Source organism: Mus musculus, chromosome 4 (genome assembly GCF_000001635.26).
Source record: "Mus musculus strain C57BL/6J chromosome 4, GRCm38.p6 C57BL/6J".
NCBI lineage: Eukaryota > Metazoa > Chordata > Mammalia > Rodentia > Muridae > Mus > Mus musculus.
Window position 1 is genome coordinate 94,563,804 of NC_000070.6, and position 23,392 is coordinate 94,587,195.

Consider the following 23,392-nt stretch of genomic DNA (forward strand, 5'->3'; position numbering starts at 1 on the left):
TAATGACGCTAGTCTGTGTCAACTTGACATTCAAAACTAGCTAGCACAGCTGTTGAAGCTGAAGATTCATTTTTAAAAAGAGTTGTCCGTTTTTTTTTCTCTTGAAAAGTCTTTGAGAGTTATCAGTTGGAAAGGAGTTGGTCATAAGTAGGGGTAGTCACCAAATTACAGGAGAGGATTCAGTTAGCACGTGTCAGGTCTCACTGACCACAGTGAGATGGTCTGGCACATGTGGGTGTGTATTCACACATGTATGCACACACTGGTTTGTAGCGAGCTACAACCCATCTGTCTTTTGTGGGTTTTTTTTTTTTTTTTTTGGTTTTTTTTTTGTTTTGGTTTGTTTTTGGTTTTTCGAGACAGGGTTTCTCTGTATAGTCATGGCTGTCCTGGAACTCACTTTGTAGACCAGGTTGGCCTCGAACTCAAAAATCCGCCTGCCTCTGCCTCCCAAGTGCTGGGATTAAAGGCGTGTGCCACCACGCCCGGCTTCCATCTGTCTTTTAAATTATTTTTCAACTTATTGACAATTTTATTTCTAAGCCTTGGAGGGGATAATATATAGTCTGTTTAGACTTGGATATACAATGGTGACTTAGCATACATTATGTGGGTACACACACATATTCCAATTATATGCACTCCTTTCTTATCTTAGTCCCCAGTCCTCTCCTCCCTTCAAGTTCCTCCCACTGTAAACAATGACTTCCCCATTCCCACCCCATTACCTATCAATGAGGCCCTCTCCAAGTCATGACTGAATGCTGACAAGCTCAGTCTTATGCAGGCCCACTGAAGGTAATCAATTACAGCAGCTGAGTTTGTGATTGCAATCACCTTGCATGCTCAAAGATGGCCTTTCCTGGCTCTGTCCTCCATTATCCAGCTCTTAGATTCTTTCTGCTGTTTCTCCCAAGCCTTAGACAGGGTAAGATATCCTCTTTAGAGATGAGTATGCAATGGTCGCCTGTTCTCAGCACCTCGAGCAGCCATTAGGCTCTGCATTTCACTACCAAAGAAGCGTCTTTGATCAAGGCTGAGAACAGTACTTCTCTACCTAGGATGTTTGGCCTAAGGTCCATTTAGCAACACAACAGTGTTAGGCTCCCCCCTGGGACCCATGACCGCTTCAGTTATAGGCTTTTGACCAGGTTTACAATACCAGGCATAAATTCCTTCCTGTGAGGTGGACCTGAGATACAATCAGAGTGGTAAGTTACCTCTGGAAGAGCCATACTGCTGTTGCCCCAACGGGCACATTTTGTCTGTATCGTAGCACACAAGGCACTGTTGGGTAAGCTAGATGATGATAATACATTATCTCAAACCATTAAGTTGTAGGGTATTTTATTAAACAATATGTAATACAGAAGGGTTATAGGAAATGTTTTAGCATGTGAGGTACTTCAAATTCTATAGTAGGCAGAATTCTAAAGACAGTATCTTTAAGAGATGGACTATTCTAGAGTAAGAAATATTACATACATGCCTACAACTCATAAATCCTGATGACTGTTTTTCTGAGTAGGTAGCTTTAAAGCAAGAGTGATATTAGGGCAAATAAGTAATTTCAAAAATGTATAAATATGCTTGTATTCAGGGATTTATATTGAAATGTTTAATTGATGTGAAATCTGCAATTTATGGTCTTAAAGTATAGAGAAAGCAAACACGGTGAAAATGTAGGATCTAGTCTTGGACAGCAGTGGTTAGACTTTATGATGGCACAAGAGTAATGCCACTCAGAAGAAAACTAGACTTTTAAGCTTTTCTCAAATAGCAATATCTGGTTAAGATACCCTTTTGTACAAAGGAGAGGCGATGCAGGACAGCTAAATTAACCTGACAGGAATCATCAGTACTCCAGTGTCTCAGGCTGCTGTTTAATAGGTTCAGTGTACTAACATGTGTTTTCAACTTGAGGTAGTGGTAGATTTGGGAAGAGATTTAACTCCATGTCAAGGAGCACTGTATAGCTTTAAGTCCGTAGAGGGTCACTGAATTTTTTATAACTTTTATGAACATTAAAGGAAAACTCATGGGAAAATGTTAAAAAGGGTCTTCGGTATTATATCTATAATCATACTTAAACTATTCAGTACGTTACAGAAAATGCATTAGGAATTAAAATTAGAAAGTTTAAAGATTTATTACTTTTAAATTATGTGTAGATATGTGGGTCTACATAGGCACCTGAGTGCTGAGACAACAGAGGCCAGAGGTATCCAGTCTTTCTGGATCTGGAGTTAGCAGGCAGTTGTGAGCCATCTGTGAACTGTGACTCTAACTCAGGTTGTAGAAAAGCAGGACACAAACTTAACCACTGAGCCATTTCTCCAGTCCCTAGAAAGTATATTTTAATACAACTAAGTAACACTTTAAAATTTACATATTTTTTGCAGCTACAGGTTTTGCCTGTATATATCTATGAATGTATGACGTATGTCCCACATGCTTGTGCCTGGCACACAAAGGTCAGAAGAGACCATGTCCTCTGGAACTGGAGTTATGGATGGCTGTGAACCACCATTAGGTATAGGGAACTGAACCCAGGTCCTCTGTAAACCAACAAGTATCCAAGCGTTGAGTCATCTCTCCAGCCCCTGGGTAAGTCTTAATCCTGAGCAGTTAAGTTCTCTCTTAAGACATGCAGGAGGAAATCCTTTAAAGACCTGAAGGAAAAATAACACATCAAACACTTGTCTATTCATCTTATCACTTCTTCATAAAATGCTGTGTGGTAAGCACCAAGTAACCTACATTTAACTCCAAAATTATCTTTGAAAAAGATTTATCTTTAGCTATGTTTCTACCAAACTGCACTGGATTAAAAAAAAAAAAAACTATAATGCTGTGTGGTTGATATATATTACCAGTAAAACAAACGCAGCTAGTCATAAGAAAACCACAGCAGTAGCATTTATAAGGAGATAAAAACAATAGTTAATGAAAGGGACATCACGTATGTCTGTAGTTGAATGTATAATGTAGTTGAAAATACAGTAGGAGATTCACTAACCTGTAATTGTCCTAGTGGAGTTGATTTAGACAGACATCAATCCAAAATTGCCTATTAACTTGATCCATCAATTTTATGCATAAAATATATTCCTAAGGGAATGGTAAGATTGTTGTGCAATCTTTAATAGCATTGCTTGATAATCAAAAGCAGGAAAGTTTCAGATACTAGAAAATGGGTATATTAATATAATGGGATATTAAAGTTTCTGACCAATACATCCCTTTTTGAAAAATTAAAATGCATATTTACATACATGTCATGGTAGTATAAAACTAAGAATGGTTTTCTACTTAGTAGGATTACAGTCAATAAGATGTGTGTATGCTTTACTAAATGAATGTTTATTTCTTTTATATTCAAGAAAACATTAAGAGGTCTATAAAAAAGTTTAAAGAAAAACAAAATATGTAAACCACCATTTGACAGGTTCAAGTGAGATTATGTTTTTGTTAGGCTGTACAAATAAAAGTTATAAAAAAGCCAGTGATAAGAAACAAAAGTATTTACAATTTGCCACCTCTTACATTCTGAAGAGTGAACTCATGTTTTAAGTAAGACCACATCCATTCTTTTTTCAAAGATACCCACCCTGCTTTTCAAAATATAACATAAATTGTACTTAAAATTGCATGCTAGAATGGATGTATTAACAAGCCAAGTGTTATAATGGCACCAGGATGATTTTTTTACCATTTAATTCTGATATAAAAATTTAACTCTCAATTCAATACAGGTAAAGTATGAATACATAAATGAAACAGCAACATGAAGTTTAAAGTTCAGGTACACACAGGAACTTGGAATTTAATACTCAGTAAAGCACACATCCTCTATTTACATTTCCTCACTCCCTTTTGATATTCTAGAAGTTCTTTCCTGTATTAATCTCAACACTCGGAATCTTCTTCCCCTTAGTGGAAAAAAATTTGTTCTTCTTAGACTGTGATATGGCATTAAGTCAGGAAACCCATGGCTCTCCATAATGGCAATGTTGAGATCACTGCTCACCATTTTTAACAAAGTCCTTATAAAACCATTTCTTCCATAATCAAGACGAAAGCCTGGAACTGGGAATGTAATCCAGTGAGTAGACCTTCCCCAACATGCAACCAGGTTTGGTCCCTAGTACCGAAAAACAAATAAAACCAAAAGGCACACACATACACATACCAATATAAGTACACTTCTTAAGAAAAGGGACTGAGCTGGGAGTGGTGGCTTTAATCCTAGTACTCAGGAGGCAGAGGCAGACAGGTTTCGGGGTTCAAGGCCAACCTGGTTTATAAAGTGAGTGCCAGAACAGCTGCTAATGAAACCTTGTCTGGAGAAACCAAAAAAAGAAAGAAGAAACAGCACTGTCATAGACATAATGAATTGTTCAATTAAAGGATGTCTCCTTTGTTTTAGTTGCTGGGCTGTTTAGAAACAAACCTGTGGCTTTCCAGGAAGCTGCATCATGGCAAGTGCTCTGTGTAGACTAGACTACATGGAGTACTCATGCCTTTATGTTCATGTTTAACCTTCCTATTATAATTTATTCTATTACCTTTCCTTTTGAAAACAGAAGCACAATAACCACTTTTCAAAGAAAGCTGATTTGAGAATTAGATAGCAATGTAAGACCTGGACCATTCCAGGGACTAAAAATACTAATTTCACATGACAGGTTTTTTTACTTTAAAGTCTGATAAATGTTGCTTACACAATTGCCTAGTAAAAGTAAAAAAATTCCAAATATTCTCTTTGAAATAATGAATATGATCAACATGTACAAAACTGAAATGAAAGATGACACTACTACTTCAAATGGTGAAGGATAAAAGAAATGATTTAACTTGTAAGATATCAAAACTAGAAAAAATGAAGTTACCTCATATAGTGAAAGAAACTCCTAAGCCATACTCATTTAAGGCCTCAGTTGTCTGAAATGATATGTAATATAACAGCTTACCAATGTGCTTTCTTCATGTAAAATTGAACCATGAAAGATGATACTTTCTATTTACAAATGGCTCAAGAAATTATTGTTATTTATCAATTTACAATTTATAACAAACTTAATTGAAATGATTTTTCAAGTAAATCCTAAAAGAAGACCTTGAAATGCATCAGTGCTATTGAAAGAATACAACAGTGAAAGTGGAGAAGCTAATGTACAAAAGAGAACAGTCAACTGAACAAGATGTCATAGATCAGAAACAGGTTATAGAACCTCTGTGTTCTCCTGAGTGGTGAAGGTAAGGAAGAAAATGCTGTTATAATTGTGCTGTTATTGGTTATAGTTTTTAACATTTCTACACCCTTGAAAATCTACTCCATTACACAGGAAAACCTCACAACCATCAGTGCAAAAACTTTATTTATAATTTGTTTCTCCTCAACACAACTTTACAAGATCTGAACTTAATCCAATTTTCCTTTCTTTCTTTTTAAACATCTGCAATCAGTCATGTAAAATGTGGAAAAAAACAAAACAAAACAAAACAAAAAAAGAAAACCCCTCAGCGTCTTTTCCCCACTGCTACAGCAAATGTAAGACAAGTCTACAGCATTCACTCACTTTAGCTGGCTCTGATACGGAGACATACTTTTTTATTTGAGAATCAACACCTAAAGATTTGGCTAATTGTATAGCATTTGAATCATCACTGATAAGTGTCCCAAGAGCCACAAGGAGTCTAAACGTGGCTTCTAGGTCTTGCACAACTTCCAAGATTGTGCTAATTACTGAGAGGCATTGAGCTTTCCCTTCAATGTTATGGTCTTTATGGAAACAAACAGAATAGTTCAAGGTCAATGTAGCCAGAGCAATATGAATGTTCTTATTACTCCCGGATTTCAGTTCTATTGCATGTGACATCAGTGACTCCCTCTGGGACATCATGAGCTTTTGTCCTGCCTGACTAACAAAGCAATTGCAAAAAGTCCTAAGAGCAAGCAGCTGGTTTGCTGGCTTTCCTTTGGGGTTCAGAAGGTTGATAAGATGGCTGCTGAACTGGTCTCCTTTTTCATTGCAGAAATTCTCATTCACATTGGGATGCTTAATCGATAGGCGAAGAATGTCAAGTGCAGGAAAGACAATGTCTGTTAAAAAGAAATATTCATTAACGTGTATAAAAAAAAATCTAGAAAATTCCTTATACCTATTATTCAAATGTACTTTATTTTCCCACTACAAAACAATTGTTTTTAGAATATATAAAAAGTTATTTTTATATTTGCACAGTGTTGAGATTTGGTCTGTTGCTATGTATTTTAATGCTAAATACTGGCCCTCAAGATGTGGTTGTCCCCAATGAGGAGATCCTCATGTATACCAAGTGATGCTTTGAATTCAGCTCCTTACTTTAAAACTATTTGTTGAATAAAGATGCCTGGAGCCTATAGCTGGGCAGAAGAGAGGTATGTGGGGCTTCCGATCCTGGGCTCGTAGTCTGAGGCAGACACCATGAGGAAGAAAGGAGAGAAGTATAAAGATGCCATGGGGTAGGTAGATCATGAAGCAGAGCCACGAGGGCTGGCCACTTGGAGTAGGAGAGACCCAGGAGGAACATGGCAGGGGTATCTATATCTCAGGGTTATTGACAGGAACAGGAAATAGACAAAATAGCATAAAGAGTTGATATCTGCCCAGCTCTAGAGCTTTAAGGCTTACTGTGAATATAAAAGGTTTGTGTCTTTTATTTGGGAATTAAATTATCTAAGGTGGAATAGAAACCCCCAAATAATATTTACCACAACACAGACTACATTGATTGCTATACATTTCAAAACTGAGGCAACTCTCTCCACTGTCAAATAGTCTGACACAGCTAAACCATCAATGAGTTGAAATGAATGCTGCAAGGGCTTATTTTAAATATTTGATAACTAGGTTAAAGAGTTAAAGGAAAAGTTAAAGAAGAATTTCAGTTAACAAATGCTGAAAGGATCCTCATAAGTTGGTAGAGCTTTATAACTGAGGGCCACATAGATGTCATCTGAACATTTATTAAACAGTCCTACTTCGAGTCTAAGAAAATAGGACATTACGTGCTTCATAATACAAAAACAAAAGGCACCATCATGTATAAAAGATCTTCACACGGACTAGAATAAAACAACCCTAATAAGCTAGAGTCTAATTGCCACTCAAAGGAAATACAGAGATAGGGAAACACAATAAGCAGTCAAAGCATTAGTTAAATCTTTAAAGTGGCTGTTTCGTAGGAAAGAAAAGCAGCCTTTTTACCCCCAATAAATTACTGTCATGAAAATAAACCACAGGCTTGAGAGATGGCTTAGTGATTTAGATCACTAGCTACTCTTACAGGGACCCAGGTCCAAATTCCAAGACACACATGGTGGCTCACAACCATTCGAACTGGAGCACCTGGGGTTCTGTTGCCTTCTTCTGACCCCTACATTCACCAAGCACTCACGTGGTGCACATACATACTAGCAGGCAAAACAGCTATACACATAAAATAGGCCAAAGGGTCTGAAAGAGATCAGACAATATGACAGAGTTCACAAACTGCTGTATGTACAGGGATTATTGTAGTATAGGCTGAAAATCCTAAATCCTATAATATCAAATGTTTTAGCATTAGGTATCTAATTTGAAAACCCAAAAATCAATCAGTAAAGTCAATAAAAATATTTTAACCTTTGAGAATCTCCAAATTCTAAAACATTCCTAGTTCCTAACTTTCAGTTAAGGAATACCAAAATACACTATTAGATTCTCATAGGCTATAATTATGAACTCTAGTGATGTGGCAATGCCTTTCTGTGCAACTGTCTATAATCTATCTAGAAATATCAGTAATTTGTTAGAAATAGAAACTTCTTGGTTAAATTTTGAAGACTACTTATTTACCTTCAGGCCAGTTGATAGCTTTCCACAAAATCTGAAGTTGCTGGGCCGTTGGCTTTTCTGAGGAATTATTACAAATCAGGGACAGTATCTTTTCAAGAAGTACTAAGTCGTCTTCAGTTAGCTTCTTCTCTTCAGGTGCAGTTCCATTAAGTTCCTTCAGTTTTCCTAGAAACCAAAATCAATCTTTCAAAATTCCCTACTGAACTTAGACAACATTTTCAGGAAAACTCTCTGTACAGCACCATTCTTCTTGGCAAGTATCAAAGACCATAAACTGAGTCTATGAGCATTGAAGTGTATGGTTTTGACTTGACCTGTTTTCCCAGACATTCAGGAACTGCTCTGGAGCCTAGCTGTCTTCCAAAGCAATAGGAAGTTATGTGTATTTAAGTTAAGTCACCTCCTATTTTCCCCAAATTCACAATAACTTAAAACATTTATCTATTATTTTTGTGTATGGTGTTTGTGCGTGTGCGTGAACAGAAATAAATATTCTTAAGGCATCAATGCTCTCCTTTCACCACATAGATTCCAGGGATCAAACTCTGGGCATCAAGCTTGTCCTTTTAGTTGCTGAGCCATCTCGCCAGTCTCAGACTTACCAATCTTTTAACAATCACAAATGGACTTTGAACCTACCTCACTTGTTTTGGGTACTACAGTTTTAAAAACTGGCAAATTATCTGAAACAACATTTAAGGAATGTAAAAATCTCTTAGATTTGTAGTAGAATTAACAAATGCCTAAGTGTGTATTAACTTTTTAGGTCAAAGTATTATGGCCTATCAATGCTCCTGGTACCAGTATAAATAATAATAATAATATTTGCCTTATATCTATGTCTAGGTACAGTCATTTGTCACCATCTGCTTTGTGACTGAGAGATAAAGTAATTTATAGTCACAGATTTTCTTTTTTCACTTCAATTTGAGAAAAACTAAAAGCAATCAAAGCAAACAGTACAGTTTCTCTCACCATCGCTGCCCCCTTTCTCCAAGATAGTTTCAATATACAACTCAAGCTATCCTTAAACTCTTCCTGCTTCACCTCCTAAATGCTAAGAATGCCTACGTCTAGTACCTATTTTTATTCACCATTTAAAAAGCTTTAGGATCTGCAGACACAGGTGCAAGGTTCACAATAAGCTGCTGACTCTGGACAGGTATGGAGGTCAGGGGCATGCGGTCCACTTTCTTTCCTCCATGTGGGTCCCAAGAACTGAACTCTGGCCCTCGGGCATGGCAACAAGTACTTTACACTGCCTCTGTCTACAGGACACTCAGTTTTTTCTTTTAAATTGAAAACTTTTTTTTTTTTTTTTTGTTTTATGAGACAGGGCTTTTCTGTGTAGCCCTGGCTGTCCTCGAACTCAGAGATCCACCTGCTTCTGCCTCCCGAGTGCTGAGATTAAAGGCGTGCGCCACCATGCCCAGCTGAAAACATATTTTTAAAATAATATATGGTTTCTCCTTCCCCAACTCCTCTCAGATCTTCCCTGCTTCTCCACCCACTCCAAACCATATAAATCAGTATCAATAATAAGAATAATTCAATTAGATAAAAGAAAAACAACACAATAAATGTCAAAAAAACCAGAAAAGAGACAAAATAAAAGGTCAAGAAACAAAGACGCACACATCTTTGAAGCCAAGGCAGAAAAATCAGGCGTCAGAGTGAGTCTGTGATACATAATAAAACCTGCTTAAAAAAAACAAAAAATGCGAAAAACCAAAACCAAAAAAACACCCCCCCAAAAACCCAAAAAATTATGACCTTTATTTTTCAAATGCTTTATTCATTGTCACCCCCCAAACCTAAAAAACCCAATACAAACAAACAAGACCAAACAACAATAAGAGCTTGAGGGCAGGATTTTCATTGTTTTATTAAAGTCAGGATAAAACATATTTGTACAAAGCTTCTTAGAATCCATTAAGGTCAAATCACTAGACTGCAGTCAACACAGCTGGAAAATAAATACCTCAAGGAGTCTAGAGATAAGGTGCAATAGGGAAGAGCACTGGCTGTTTTCCAGAGGTCCTAGGTTCAATTCCCAGCACCTACATGGCAGCTTAGAGCTCTCTCCAAGGGATCTAACACCCTCACATAGATATACACGGAGACAAAATACCAGTATACATAAAGTAAATTAAAAAATAAACATAAACAAACAAACGGCTCACTATAAGTCTCTGTTTAAGATAGGCAAATCCTGGCATTTGGAAGATTTAAGTTTTGAGAGCATCTCTAACGGTCATTGAATATGCAAGCAAACAAATATGAATATAGACTTACCTAATATTTGTGTAGGGTTTGCTTGGTCAAAGGTAAGAGCTTCTTTTTTGGGGAAATAAATGTTCACTGTTTTAGATGCAGCTGATCGGTAGGCACTGTTCCCTGTTTACAGAGATCATCAAAGTCACAAGGCTTACTCAGAAGTAAGATTCTTCTAAATGTATGGCTATGTTCTCACAACCACTGAGATATGTGCACGCAGTAACACTAGCCATCTTTAAACCATTCACAAACTTCTATATAGTGCTTGTATTTATTAATGTAATAATTTCTGGTTCAGGAAATGGAAGAAGATTTAGGAAAGGGCCTTTTCATGTCATATTTCCTAATTTGGCTCTTCATATTCAACCTAAAATATTCTGGCTAAAGAACAAAAACAGGGCTGGAGAGATGGCTCAGTGGTTAAGAGAACCAACTGCTCTTCCGAAGGTCCTGAAATCAAATCCCAGCAACCACATAGTGGCTCACAACCATCCGTAATGAGATCTGACGCCCTCTTCTGGAGTGTCTGAAGACAGCAATATAATAATAAATCTTAAAAAAAAAGAACAAAAACAATTTTGAACCTTCATTCTTCTCCTAATTGAATACTATGCTAATAACTCTTTTCTCACGTGGTTCATAGGTTATGCCAAATGACAGTGTTATCATTTTCTTCATAAATTATCCATGTTAACTTAAGCTCAGTTATCTGATAACGGACAAAATGGTTCAAAATAGCTAAGTGTGATGGTGTACACCTTTAATCCCAACAGTCAAGAGGCAGAGAGGCTGGCAGAGCTCTGTAAGTTCTAGATTTCTCTGGTCTGCATAACAAGGTTGAAAACAGTCACACTCCAAAGAGAGATCCCAGGACTAACAAATGAGAACAAACTGAAATTTCAATAATATTTAGTGGAGTAAAATGACTTTAAATTAAAATTTCTTTAATTAAAACTGTCTTTTGTTGCTACATGTGCTTGTGCACACCTTTAGTCCCAGCACTTGGAAGGCACAGGGCTATAAAAAGAGACCATTTCTCAAATTAACAGAATCAAAACCAAAACTTTCTTCTGCAGCATCAGCGATAAAAGTCAAGGCAGTGTTCATGCTAGGCAAGAACTCAACAACTGGGCTAAGGCCTGAAAAGTTTGAATGCAATTAAAAATAAAAACCTAAAAGAAAAGGAACTTTAAAGTAGCTACCTGTAAATGGATCAACTCCAGTCATGGTGGTGTCCATACCTGCAGAACCTGGCATGTAACGCCCAGCACCTACAGTGCAAAAAGACTCCTATGAACGAAGGTAAGTACATATCATAAAGCCTAATGATGAAACCACTGCTCACACTTCAAAACAGCACATAAGAAAAATGCCTCCAGTGAGCTGCTTATCAGGAAGGTCATCACATGTTCGCTAAAAAGTAATTCCTGGGGCTGGAGAGGTGGCTCGATGGTTACAATTACTGGATTTTCTTCCAGGGGACCTGGGCTTTCAATAAGATGGCTCATTAACAGCACCCACATGGTGGCTCACAGCCATCTCTAACTCCAGCCCCAAAAGATCTGCTGCTCTCTCTGGCTGGCTTCTGAGTGTACTACATGCACACAGTGCACAGACATACATGCAAGCAAAACACCCATGCAAATAAACAAAATAATTTAAAATTACAAATAAAACTTTTCAAGTGACAAAATAAACTAGCTTTTCACATCATAATTATAGCAGTTTAGTGAATTGCAAAACATAAGTAGATTGAAGGGGGAAAATGGCCTTTTTTCCCTTCAATGATATATGAACATATGAATAATAGATGATATATGAATCTCTTATTCTACGGAAAAAGAACAGGACGAGCTGCTGGTGCATGAGTCAATCAGAAAGACTTAAACATGTGTCTGGGATGCTCTGACAACAGCCTAGTCACATCTCAGGTTGTACTTTTGGCACTGTTACTAAAGACAGAAGCATGAATACTAGATGCAGAGCACCAACAGAATTTTGTGATGTGCAGAGCCCCCTGTCAGTCTAAGGGAAGAAGGAAGATGAAAACTTCCTAAGTTTACATATAATCTAGATGGCACAAGCAAGGCATCACAGACAAAAAAGGCAAAGCAAAAACCAACAAAAAATGTATATAATAATGATGATGACAGAGGAAATGAATTTGTTGACTTTAAGTGTATGCCAACCAGAATAGTAAAATAAGTAATTTAAACAAGCTCCCCAGGTCATCTTAACAAACATTAAAAGTTCGACTGCTACATACATTAATAAAGAAAAGAATTAAGAACTTTAAATTGGGAGCCATATGAGGAACGCTTTCATCATTTAACTTCGCTATCACTGGTAAAGTTGAAAAAGCAGCAGCAATACTAGTTATAAATACTGATGACCTAAATGTCCTCCTGATATTTTGAAAAAAAAAAAAAAAAAAAAAACCTTTATATGTATTATGCCACTTAATTTGCATATCTTTATATGGTAGGATACTGCCACTTTGATGTTCTTGTTTCTTAAAACAGGCAGGGTTTTTTATGACTCTCAGTTTGTTCTTAACCCCCCAAGTGCTAGGAAATCGGTACCATCATATGCAATTTTGTAATCTACTTTCTGTAAGTGTGGAGTTCAGTATCTTAATTCTCTTAGATATTTAGTAGGCTACTTGGTATGTCTATATGCTTATTGCACCTCTTGAGTCACTGACAACTTGCCCAAGAAGGTATCTTCTGGTAATGATGGACCCAGAAGTTCTCCTGATTTTTCTTAGTATGTGTTTAAGCTTGGTATGTTTAGTCTATTTTAGGAAAAGAAAAAAAGAGGTCAGGAAAATAATTATGGAATTCTGCTGGACTGAATTTCAGGACATCACTGTTCTGAAAACTACTGGTAAAGAGAAAGACATCATTTAAATACTCTTCAGGTCTTCATTACCATTTGAAATCAAATCATGTACTAAAAAAAAATTCCTTAACAAACTCCATACTGCCAAAGCATATAGCCCTGAGATCTGGTTGTCAGTGTACAAGGTACAACCACTTGCATTTCGGTGATCACATTATTCATTAGAGAAAGGAATCTCAATGAGAGAAATTCAGAGCTTCATGACACTGATCTACAGTTTTTTTTTTTAAGATTTTTTATTTATTTATTATATGTAAGTACACTGTAGCTGTCTTCAGATCTCATTAAGGATGGTTGTGAGGCACCATGTGGTTGCTGGGATTTGAACTCAGGACCTCTGGAAGAGCGTCAGTGCTCTTAACCGTTGAGCCATCTCACCAGCCCCCGACACTGATCTACAGTTATAGTGAAACAATTTATGGCTAAAACAGGTAACGGGTTTCCGCTTCCATAGCTCACAGTACTAAGTCTGGATGGCCACTGGATTCCATTAAAGGTCACAAATCTCCTCCAAACTGGATATACCATCCATAAACTCAACCTCAAGATCCAACGCTGGTGTATAAAGATAAATTAATGCATTCTGAAACTAGCACTTTCTTCAGCAGCATTAAAGTTCAACTCTGGCAATGTTTTTCCAGTAGTGCTGACTCAACTGAGGCTTGCTTATTATCTCAGGAAGTAAATGCACTCTGAAAACCTACAATGACACTTAAAGGACTTTAAGAAGGCCATTAATAACTTCAACTAGGAACACTGATCCTGGATAGCTGGGTAGAATGCATCCTTCTGTGCTTAGTCAAAAAGTGTGAGCAGACCCCCTTGATTGCACTGCTCTCTCCAATATGAAGGATTCACATGGCTCCTCCTTGTCCACAGTGATACTATATCTTGGTTGAACAACCTATTACCTAATTTCACAGATGAGTTAAGTAACTTGCCAATTTCTCAAAGCAAGAATATGATAAAGCTAGGTTTTGAACTACAGTCATTTTACATTAAACCTTCTCTCTTTCTTTTCTTTCCTTTCTTTCTCCTTCCTTCCTTCCTTCCTTCCTTCCTTCCTTCCTTCCTTCCTTCCTTCCTTCCTTCTTTCTTTCTTTCTTTCTTTCTTTCTTTCTTTCTTTCTTTCTTTCTTTCTTTCTTTCTTTCTTTCTGCTGGCCTCCAACTCAGAAATCTGCCTGCCTCTGCCTCCCAAGTGCTGGGATTAAAGGTGTGCACCACCACACCCAGCAAACCTTCTATTTCTAACTCTTTCCAGCTACTCTGATCTCCAGAAAGAAAGAACCACTGGAGAAAACAATGTTTCTGGTAATATATTACTTAAAATCAGGAGAAAATCTATACATTGTAGGAAAAATGCAAAAATTAAAGATCTATCAAAATTTAAAATAGTTTTAAGGGAATTAATCATTATTGGATTATATCGCCAAAATGTAAAGGCATATACATGTTATACATAAATGTCATGTAAATACTATATATTGAGCCAAGGTCATATTAATGAAAACTGCATCCCACCTGTGAAAGGATCTGCTGTCTGCACTGTGTTGGAAGGTCCTGAAGTTCCTGGAACATAGCGACCACCACCTATGTATGCAAAACAGCAGAAAAGCTCGAGTACATGGAAACAGATTCGTAATAGTATAATGCTTATGATAAATGAATCCAAGCTTGGAGAGAAGAGCAAAAGCAAAGCATGACAGGAATTATAGTCAAATGTCTTAGTGCTGCGCAGAAACTAAAATTTCAGTGGTTCTCCAAGCATAGCTCTTTTCCTTTTTAATTTTATGTATATGACATCTGCAAATGAAATCTTAATTTTCTCCAATGGAGTCTTACTAGGGATATTAACCATGCTTCGGGGCAGACCCTGTGCCCAGTAGTAGATGGTCAATGCAAAACAAAATCAACTGTATTTTTGCAGCCTTTTTGCCTTTTTTTAATATATTGCATAAAAATGTTTTTAATATGTATTTTTCCCCTACATTTATGTCTGTGCACCAAGTATGTGCCTAGGGTCCTCTGAGGCCAGAAAAGAGCATCAGATTCCCTGAAACTGAAGATACAAACAATTGTGAGCTGCTATATGGATGCTGGGACCAGAACACGTATATTCCAGTAAGTGCTCTTAACTACTGGGCTGTCTTTCCAGTTCCTAAGTGTAGTTTCTTAACTAAATCCTTTTTGAAGTCTTATCCCCAGCACATAAATATGGAAATAACTGAAATCGATATAAGAAAGTTGTAGGTTGTCTCTGACTCAACAATATACATATGTAATTCCTATCCTTGATCCTGTAGAGATTTACTAGGATTCCTGTGGCTGCTGTTGCATGAAAACCACAAGCATTAAATGTTAATCTTCTGGGGAAAGCCCTGGGTTTCTTACCTCACATGTCAAATGTGCCCTCAGTGCTGAGATTCTAGCCAGGGACATTAACTGTAACCTCTGATGCTGCTACTTGATAGACAGAGGGGAAATGCTATAGGGAATGAGAGCTTCATTGACATGTACATAAATGTGGTACGTGAAATAGTTTTGTTAGTACCTTTGGAGGAAATAATTGCACGCACGCACACGCACACACACACACACGTCTCTTAAAAAGTTAAAGAGCCTTAGAAGCCAAGTATTTTGTTAATTTTCTAGACATAGCCAGGGGGTTAGTTTTTACAATATTCAATATATTCACTGTTTTGTCCTATAGTCTGAAATAGCAATGGAAATCTTCAGGCACTAAGCATGCAGTTTCCCTCACCACTTCTCTTTGTGCTAAACGCAAGTATTTGGAGGGTTAAGCCACTTATATTAATAAATTATTTTGAAATTTTAACTATGGTAACATAAAGGTTAAATTAGTTCAACTATGTAAATAGGCAATGCCTAGAAGAAGAAAACCCTAGAAGAGAAGAGAATGTGAAGAGCATGCAGTATTTGTGAGGAAAGGGGTTCGGATCTGCTGTTAGCTAGGGCTTTACTGCTATGAACAGACACTATGACCAAGGCAAGTCTTTTTTTTGGGGGGGGGGGGCCTTTTCGTGACAGGGTTACTCTGTGTAGCCCTGGCTGTCCAGGAACTTACTTGGTAGAGCAGGCTGTCCGAGAACTCAGAAATCCACCTGCCTCTGCCTTCCAAGTGCTGGGATTAAAGGTGTATGCCACCACTGCCCAGCCCAAGGCAAGTCTTGTAAGGACAACATTTAATTGGGGCTGATTTACAGGTTCAGAGGTTCAGTCTATTATCACCATGATGGGAGCATGGCAACACCTAGGCAGGCGTGGTGCAGACATCTTCATCTAAAGGCTAGTGGAAGAGTCACTTCTAGGCAGCTAGGATGGGGGTCTTAAAGCCCACGACCACAGTGACGAACCTATTCCAACAAGGCCACACCTCCAAATACTGCCATTCCCTGGACCAAACATATTCAAACCATAACATCTACTACAGAATTTGAAAGAGCAAGGTGAAATGAATTTTTATTTAAAAAAACAACAACAACAACAAAACTAAACTAGAAATACAAGAAAAACGGTGGTAAGAAATAAGAACAGGAGACTGAAGAAGAATGGCTACTAGAATGTGCAAGGCCTTCCCTGAGTTAAATCTCAACTAGAGCTCTTTAAGCTCTCACCTTTCTTATTCTCCAGCCCTCCTTCTCTCTCTCCCTTCACCTCTTTCTCCACGTGGCCATGGCTGGCCTCTCTCCCTCTTTCTACCTTCTCTCCTTCCCCCTGCCTTTCTACAATAAAGCTCTAAAACCATAAAAAAAAAAAAAACTATAATACATATACACACATCCCCAAAGGAAGACATTAACTGTTAAGTATCTATTTTAAAATTTTAGAGGAAGCCTTGTCCAAAGAGGAGACAAGACAATCTATTTCCTCTGTACCTCAATTTTCTGGACCCTGTACTTATCTTAATACTCCTTGGATTATAATTTAGATTCCAGCATTAACTCCTAATCCCATTAATGATTTTTTTTATTATAGATGGCATGTTAAATTACAGGCAACGGAATACAAATCACATGTTCAAACTTTGTCCTAAAGTTGCTGTTAATCTATGTAATTTAGCCCCATATGAAAACATTAATTTGTTTACCACTGTGGTGGTTTGAAAGAGAATAGCCCCCATAAACTCATATAGTTGAATACTTGGTACACAGCTTGTGGAATTGTTTGGGAAGAATTAGGAGGAATGGCCTTCTTGGAGGACGCTTGCCACTAGGGGAAGGCTTTGAGCTTTCAGAAAGCCCAGGCAGATCTCAAGATGTGATCTATCAACTACTGCTCCAACGCCATGCCTGCCTGCCTGCCACCATTTCTCCCCACCATGATGGTCATGGAATTTAACCATGAAACTTTAATCCCCAAATAAACATTCTATTTTATAAGTTGCCTTGGTCACAGCATCTTATCAGAGCAAGAGGAAAGTAACAAAGACAACCATGATACACATTCTCTAAAAAACAGCACTGGTGAGATGGCTCAGAGTAGCAGCACCTTGCTAGCAAGCTTAGTAACTCATGTTTGATCCTCGGGAACCACATAGTGGGAGAGAAGCAACCCCTGAAGGTTGTCTCCACACGTCTCCTGACCTCCACATGTCCTATTCATGTCCATAAAATGTGTACAAAATAAACATTAAAAACTCATTGATTTTATTTAATTTATCGGGAGGTTATTTTTATATATCTAAAAAAAATTTAGATATTCTTTTCTTGTTATTCTATGTGTATGAGTGCATGTATACTTTGTGTGTGCCCTATAGCTATGGACATCAGAATACATGCAGATATCAGAAGAGAGAACTGAACCCCTGGAACTGCAGCTACAGATGGTAGTAAGCCACCTTGTGGGCACTGGGAACTGAAGCTGGGCACTGCAAGAGGGCTTAATCACTGAGCCATCTGTCTAGACCATATATATCTATATGAATTCATTGTTAATTATGTATGTACCTATGTGCAATGATGGTACATACATGTGTACTGTGCCTGCAGAGTTCAAAAGACAGTATTAAGATTCTTTAGAACTGGAGTTATAGGCAGCTGTGAGCCTCCTGATATACATGCTGGGAACCAAACTCAAGTCCTCTGAAAAGCATCAAACATTCCTAACCACTTACCCATCTTTCTAGCCCCAAAAAGCTGTATTTCAAAAGACAGTAATTTAATTTTTAAATTTTATTTTATGTGTATGGGTGTTTTGTCTGTATGTATATCTGTATACCACATGCATGCTGGTGCCCAAGGAGGTTAGAAGAGGGCACCAGGCCCCCTGGAGGAATAGTCAGTGCCTTAACCACCAAGCCATCTCTCTGGGCAGAGTGTACTGTAATTGTTTCTGTAAAATATAAACTTGGTGTATACATTGAGGCTTACCAATTAGAATATGAAGTAAAACTCTGTCTATCCTAGTTTTTATTTAAAAACATAACATAATTAGACGATGAGAAAAATTGGCTAGGGCTGGGTTATAGCTCAGTGGTAAGAGTACAGATTTGTACATACATGATATTGATTAATATCTCCACTAAAACAAATACCACATACACAATCCTCAATACTAATTTTAGTATATAAGACTTAATACAAGTCCAAACTCACCTGTAAACGGATCTGAAAAACTGGTATTCCCAAGTCCCAGTGTTTGACCTTTTGTGTTATCAATAATAAATTTAGCCACCTGATCCAGAAACATGGGATTCAAATCATTTTTCTGCAAGAAGTTGTATGCAACTAGCCAGGGATCGTCACTGACATTATATGGTAATTTATACGATGGTCCACCTTCATTCACATCGATTGAGAAAACATAATCAAATTCCTGTAATGGAAACAGAAAATCAAAGATAATTTACCTGTTCGAATATGTTGAAGATATATATAGCATAATATAGATGGTATGCGGTCTTTTTATTCTAACCATTTAGATTTAAAACTTTTCTCTAAAATGCAATGATAAAGTTTTCTTTTTGGCAGATAAAGAACCAAAGTGTGCATGTGCTGCAAAATTAGTTGTTTCATTACGAATGGGGCAGGTGATGGCTGAGGTGGGACTGGACTGTAATTACTTATTAATACTAGGTCCAAAAGATGATTCCCAAATGGTTGATCTTATGGTTAAAATGATCAGCTGTTAGGGTGCCCCAGTAACCATGACATACTGGCATTATAAGCACAGTCCTGCAGTGTCTCCCATGACTTCCCAAGTTTAGCAGAGACACGCATTAAGCATGAAATGGAAGAAACTCCCAATCCAAAAATTGCTGGAAACAGTTTTGTATGGGAAATTCTAAAAGACAGATAATGGCTAATTTGTCACATGTAGCTTCCTTCACATAGATTTTATACAGACATTTAAAATGCTTTAATTATATATATATCTTGATATATATTTTAAATCTATTTTAAGATAAAAGATTAATTTTTTACAATTTATTTTTAAATGTCAAAATACCAAAGAAAATTATCAGCAGAGAAAACTTCTAATTTTGTATATAGTTTAAAATAATAATTAGAAAGCAGAAATTGACATACTTTCCCTTCATATAAAACTTTTCCAGATGTTTGCTGATTAGCACCAGATGAGCCAACAACATCACCAATTTTTATCCACCTCCCGTCACTAACACTCCACTGATAGGCTTCAACTCTCTCTCCATCTCTGATTAGACGAGTCTGTCCTTCTCTAGTACCTTAAAACAAATATTTTAAGAGTCAAAGGTCGACTAGAAGAGTAAAATGCAAAAACACTTAGACATATTTTAACATGTTTTTATGGATGCTTCCAAGTTTGAAAACCTTGTCTTGTCAGTTATGTGTGACAGGACTAATCCTCAAGTATCAGTACCTGGCACTCAGAACACATGGAACGCCACCCCCCTTAGCACTGCTGATATTCCCAAAGGCAACGTGGTGGCATTCTTAGCTACAATTTCACTGTAATAAATAGTTACCTGGCTCACTGAGATGTTCCCTCCCAGGAAGCTGCTCCGCATTAATATCCCCCAAGTCACCAGTTTTGGAATCGATAGTTGCCTGAGAGAGCTCTCTCTCAAAAGCTTTGATTTCCTCAGCACTTGCTGTCCGCTCCTCTGACTCTGTAAACACCCTAATAATACCATCACTACAAGAAAAGCAGACACATTTTAAGTCATTGCCACAGTTTATTAACATTCTCTCATGTGAATAAAGCAATAATTACCTGTCTGCATGAATATGAAAAATATCACTATGCATTGTGGAGAAGTAAGCTGACTATGACATATATTACTTTTCAGCTATTTAAAAAAGTTGCTGGCAAAGGAGAAACACATTAAAACACAATTTTCAATTTTTTAAAATAACTGCCAGTGACTAAACACATCAGAACCTTGTGTCCATTAGCCTGTGCCCCCCACTGAGTTGTCTCCTAGCATTTGGTTTTTCCGAGACAGGAACTAGAACATAGCCATGGCCAGCCTTAAACTTGTTTCCCCACCTCAGCCTCTGAAGCTCTGACATTACAGGGTCACTGTGTCCAGCACAATTTTCAATTCTATATTAAGTATTTACTGCAATAATTTAGAAATACGGCATTTACTTTTTGAAATCACTACCACATAGTCAACATATACTATCAAAAAGAGTTGGCTGGGCATTGGGGAACATACAATGAGCCTGAGTTTCACAGCAAGACCCTATCTTGAAAACACAAAACTAAAACAAGCAATCAAAAAACAACAAAAACGAGTTATTGGGCCAGTTTGCTTTACAAAATTGGTTCAAAGACCCAACCTAGTCTTATGTTCAATATGTGCAAATATCCTCAAAGGAAAATATAGCTCCATGATTACCTAAATATAGTCCTCAACCTATATCCCCAAGAAAATATTCTAGTCTTATGACTACATTTCTCAATTCTGATTTTAAAGTGAGGGAGTCATGCTAGCTCGTTTAAATTGCATTAATTCTAATGAAGTCTACAGAATACTTTATTTCCTAACTTTGTAATATCCTGTTCACTTTCTCAGTTGGCTCATATTTCTTTGATGGTTACCAAGCTTCATGTGAAATATACCTATGTCGACAAATGAATCCCTGCCACAACCATAAATAAGAGGTCTACCAAAACTTCGGCACTCAGAGCTGTGACCTTTCTCTTCTGTTCCCAATGTCTAGTTTACAATCTCTTCCTAGATCAAATACTCCTTTATTTCCTTTATTTTGCTATAGATTTTCTACTAAAATGTAACAGCAATAACAGGCAGTGCCATCTTTCAAAATGAAGCCATTGCTTTTCTACCTTTCCATTCTCGGACCACTTAGCATTCTATGACACTGACAGAAAGCTCCCTCAGGCCTCTCTTCCATCTCCTCGAATTCTGACATCTAGAATCCTGTATATGTGTGTTTTAACCTACTGACCTTTCTATATCCGGAGTATTTCACAAGATTCACTGGCTAGTCTTCCGTCTCTCTTCTACACTTGTTTACTCAGAGAAAGTTCTGTGTAAATCTTCATTATCATCCTTATACTAGAATTCAAACTGACTACTCAGGACCCACTGGCAGTGTGGCAAGATACTACTCAGATTCAATAAGTCTTTTTTTCTTTTTTCTTTTGGTTTTTCAAGACAGGGTTTCCCTGGGTAGCCCTGGCTGTCCAGGAACTCACTCGGTAGATCAGGCTGGCCTCGAACTCAGAAATCCACCTGCCTCTGCCTCCCAAGTGCTGGGATTAAAGGCGTTCGCCACCATTGCCTGGCTTCAGTTAAGTCTTAAGTCAAAGTATCACCTTCTCTATGACACTAAGACCAACTTAATTCTCCCATTTTTCTATTTTTTATTAATGAAGATTACCACAAACTATTGTTTTAAGCTTTGTCCTTTTCCTGTTTTTCTCCTATTCTCTCATTCATTTATCCATTAGTGTTGTAAGGTCAGTGTTACCTCTAGTTGAACTCAATCTGCAAAAGCTATATATCCCACTTAAATCTGATCACATCTTGGTCAAGAGCTACAATCCTTTAACACTAAGCAACAAATCTAAAAAGGACCTAGCTTGAATCTTAGCTATACTCCAATCTTACTCCAGTACTTCCCTAATCTAAACACAGAACATTCACTTCTAAAGGGAACGTACTATATTATTATTTATCAGAAATTCTAATTTCCATTATTCAACTTTGAAAATCCAATTTAACTTCTCCAGAAAGTTTTTCCATAGAGATCTCTATTTTTTCTAATTTCTTTGGTATTCAGTGTTTTCACTATACAATTTATAATACTATACCACAAAGTAAGCATCAATACTTGGAAAGTTCTTATTACTGCTGTTTTACTTGATAACAAAAATGTGCAAGCAACCCTCCAATACTTAAGTACCTACCAACCACCTAGACACGGAAAATGTATTGACTGACTAGAATATAAATACCTCGCACCAACCACAATGTCACCATTTTCCAGTACGCAGCAACACCATATAGACTGAGCTGGAAGTCGGATTGTTTGGGCGCATTCACCATGTTTCCATATTCTTAGAGATCTGTCTTCTGCAGTGGTCACAAAATCTAAAATTCATGAAAATGAAATGAATTTGTTTAGATAAAATTGAGTATACTCATAAACAATGTCTTTCTTCATATGTATACTAATTTAAAATTAATTTTAGATTTTGTAACTTATTACAACTTCAAAATCATGTTTTTATTCATTTCACATCATACACTATTCTTTGGACCAATTAATTATACAAAGTCTTTCTTCAATCACTCAAGAGCCTTTTTAATAATACAGCAATCTACTCTGAACTAATATGAAGGTAGTAAAAGAATTTCTGAAAAATGGAATATAACAGCACAAATGTAAATACAGAGCTTAAGGTAATCTTACCTTTGGAGTTTGGAAAGACAGATATGCTATAAATATAATTTGTATGTCCAAAGTATACTTCCAGACACTCGCCAGTGATCTGCCACCTTCTAATACTAGCATCGTTTGCACAGGAAAGAAATTCTGTCTCACTCAAGATTGCCAAGCCTCTTACACAGTCTTCATGCCCTAGATTTAAAAAATACAAATCAATAAATGTACCACTTGGTTGACTGTACTCTGCAGCTTATTAGCACCATAAAACTTGTAAGAAAGCAGTAAAATCCAAGTTTAAAAGTTATAGAAATTTATTTTCTCCTGTAGAAAGTGGTGTGGTAACTAGACCATTTAGCAATATACTTATTTTTTAATCTTCAGTCTTAGGAAGTTACATGCATTACAACACACACAAAATCAGACTCACCCAAATGGCCTCAATTATACTGAATTTTTAAAATTATCAC

At 37.1% G+C, this 23,392-nt stretch overlaps 1 protein-coding gene across 1 annotated transcript in view; it reads right to left on the reverse strand.

The window, feature by feature from the left end:
• Positions 1–1,335: 1,335 nt before the first annotated feature.
• The window catches only part of Plaa (phospholipase A2, activating protein), a 38,109-nt gene continuing 16,052 nt past the window's right edge, over positions 1,336–23,392 (reverse strand). The window contains exons 5-14 of the mRNA NM_172695.2: positions 22,950–23,117; positions 22,492–22,627; positions 20,030–20,199; positions 19,611–19,768; positions 18,678–18,897; positions 14,584–14,652; positions 11,363–11,431; positions 10,179–10,280; positions 7,884–8,048; positions 1,336–6,106 (exon numbers count right to left, since the gene is read on the reverse strand). Coding sequence (NP_766283.2) covers positions 5,544–6,106; positions 7,884–8,048; positions 10,179–10,280; positions 11,363–11,431; positions 14,584–14,652; positions 18,678–18,897; positions 19,611–19,768; positions 20,030–20,199; positions 22,492–22,627; positions 22,950–23,117 — 1,820 coding nt within the window. The 3' untranslated portion in view covers positions 1,336–5,543. The remainder of the gene's footprint in view (positions 6,107–7,883; positions 8,049–10,178; positions 10,281–11,362; positions 11,432–14,583; positions 14,653–18,677; positions 18,898–19,610; positions 19,769–20,029; positions 20,200–22,491; positions 22,628–22,949; positions 23,118–23,392) is intronic.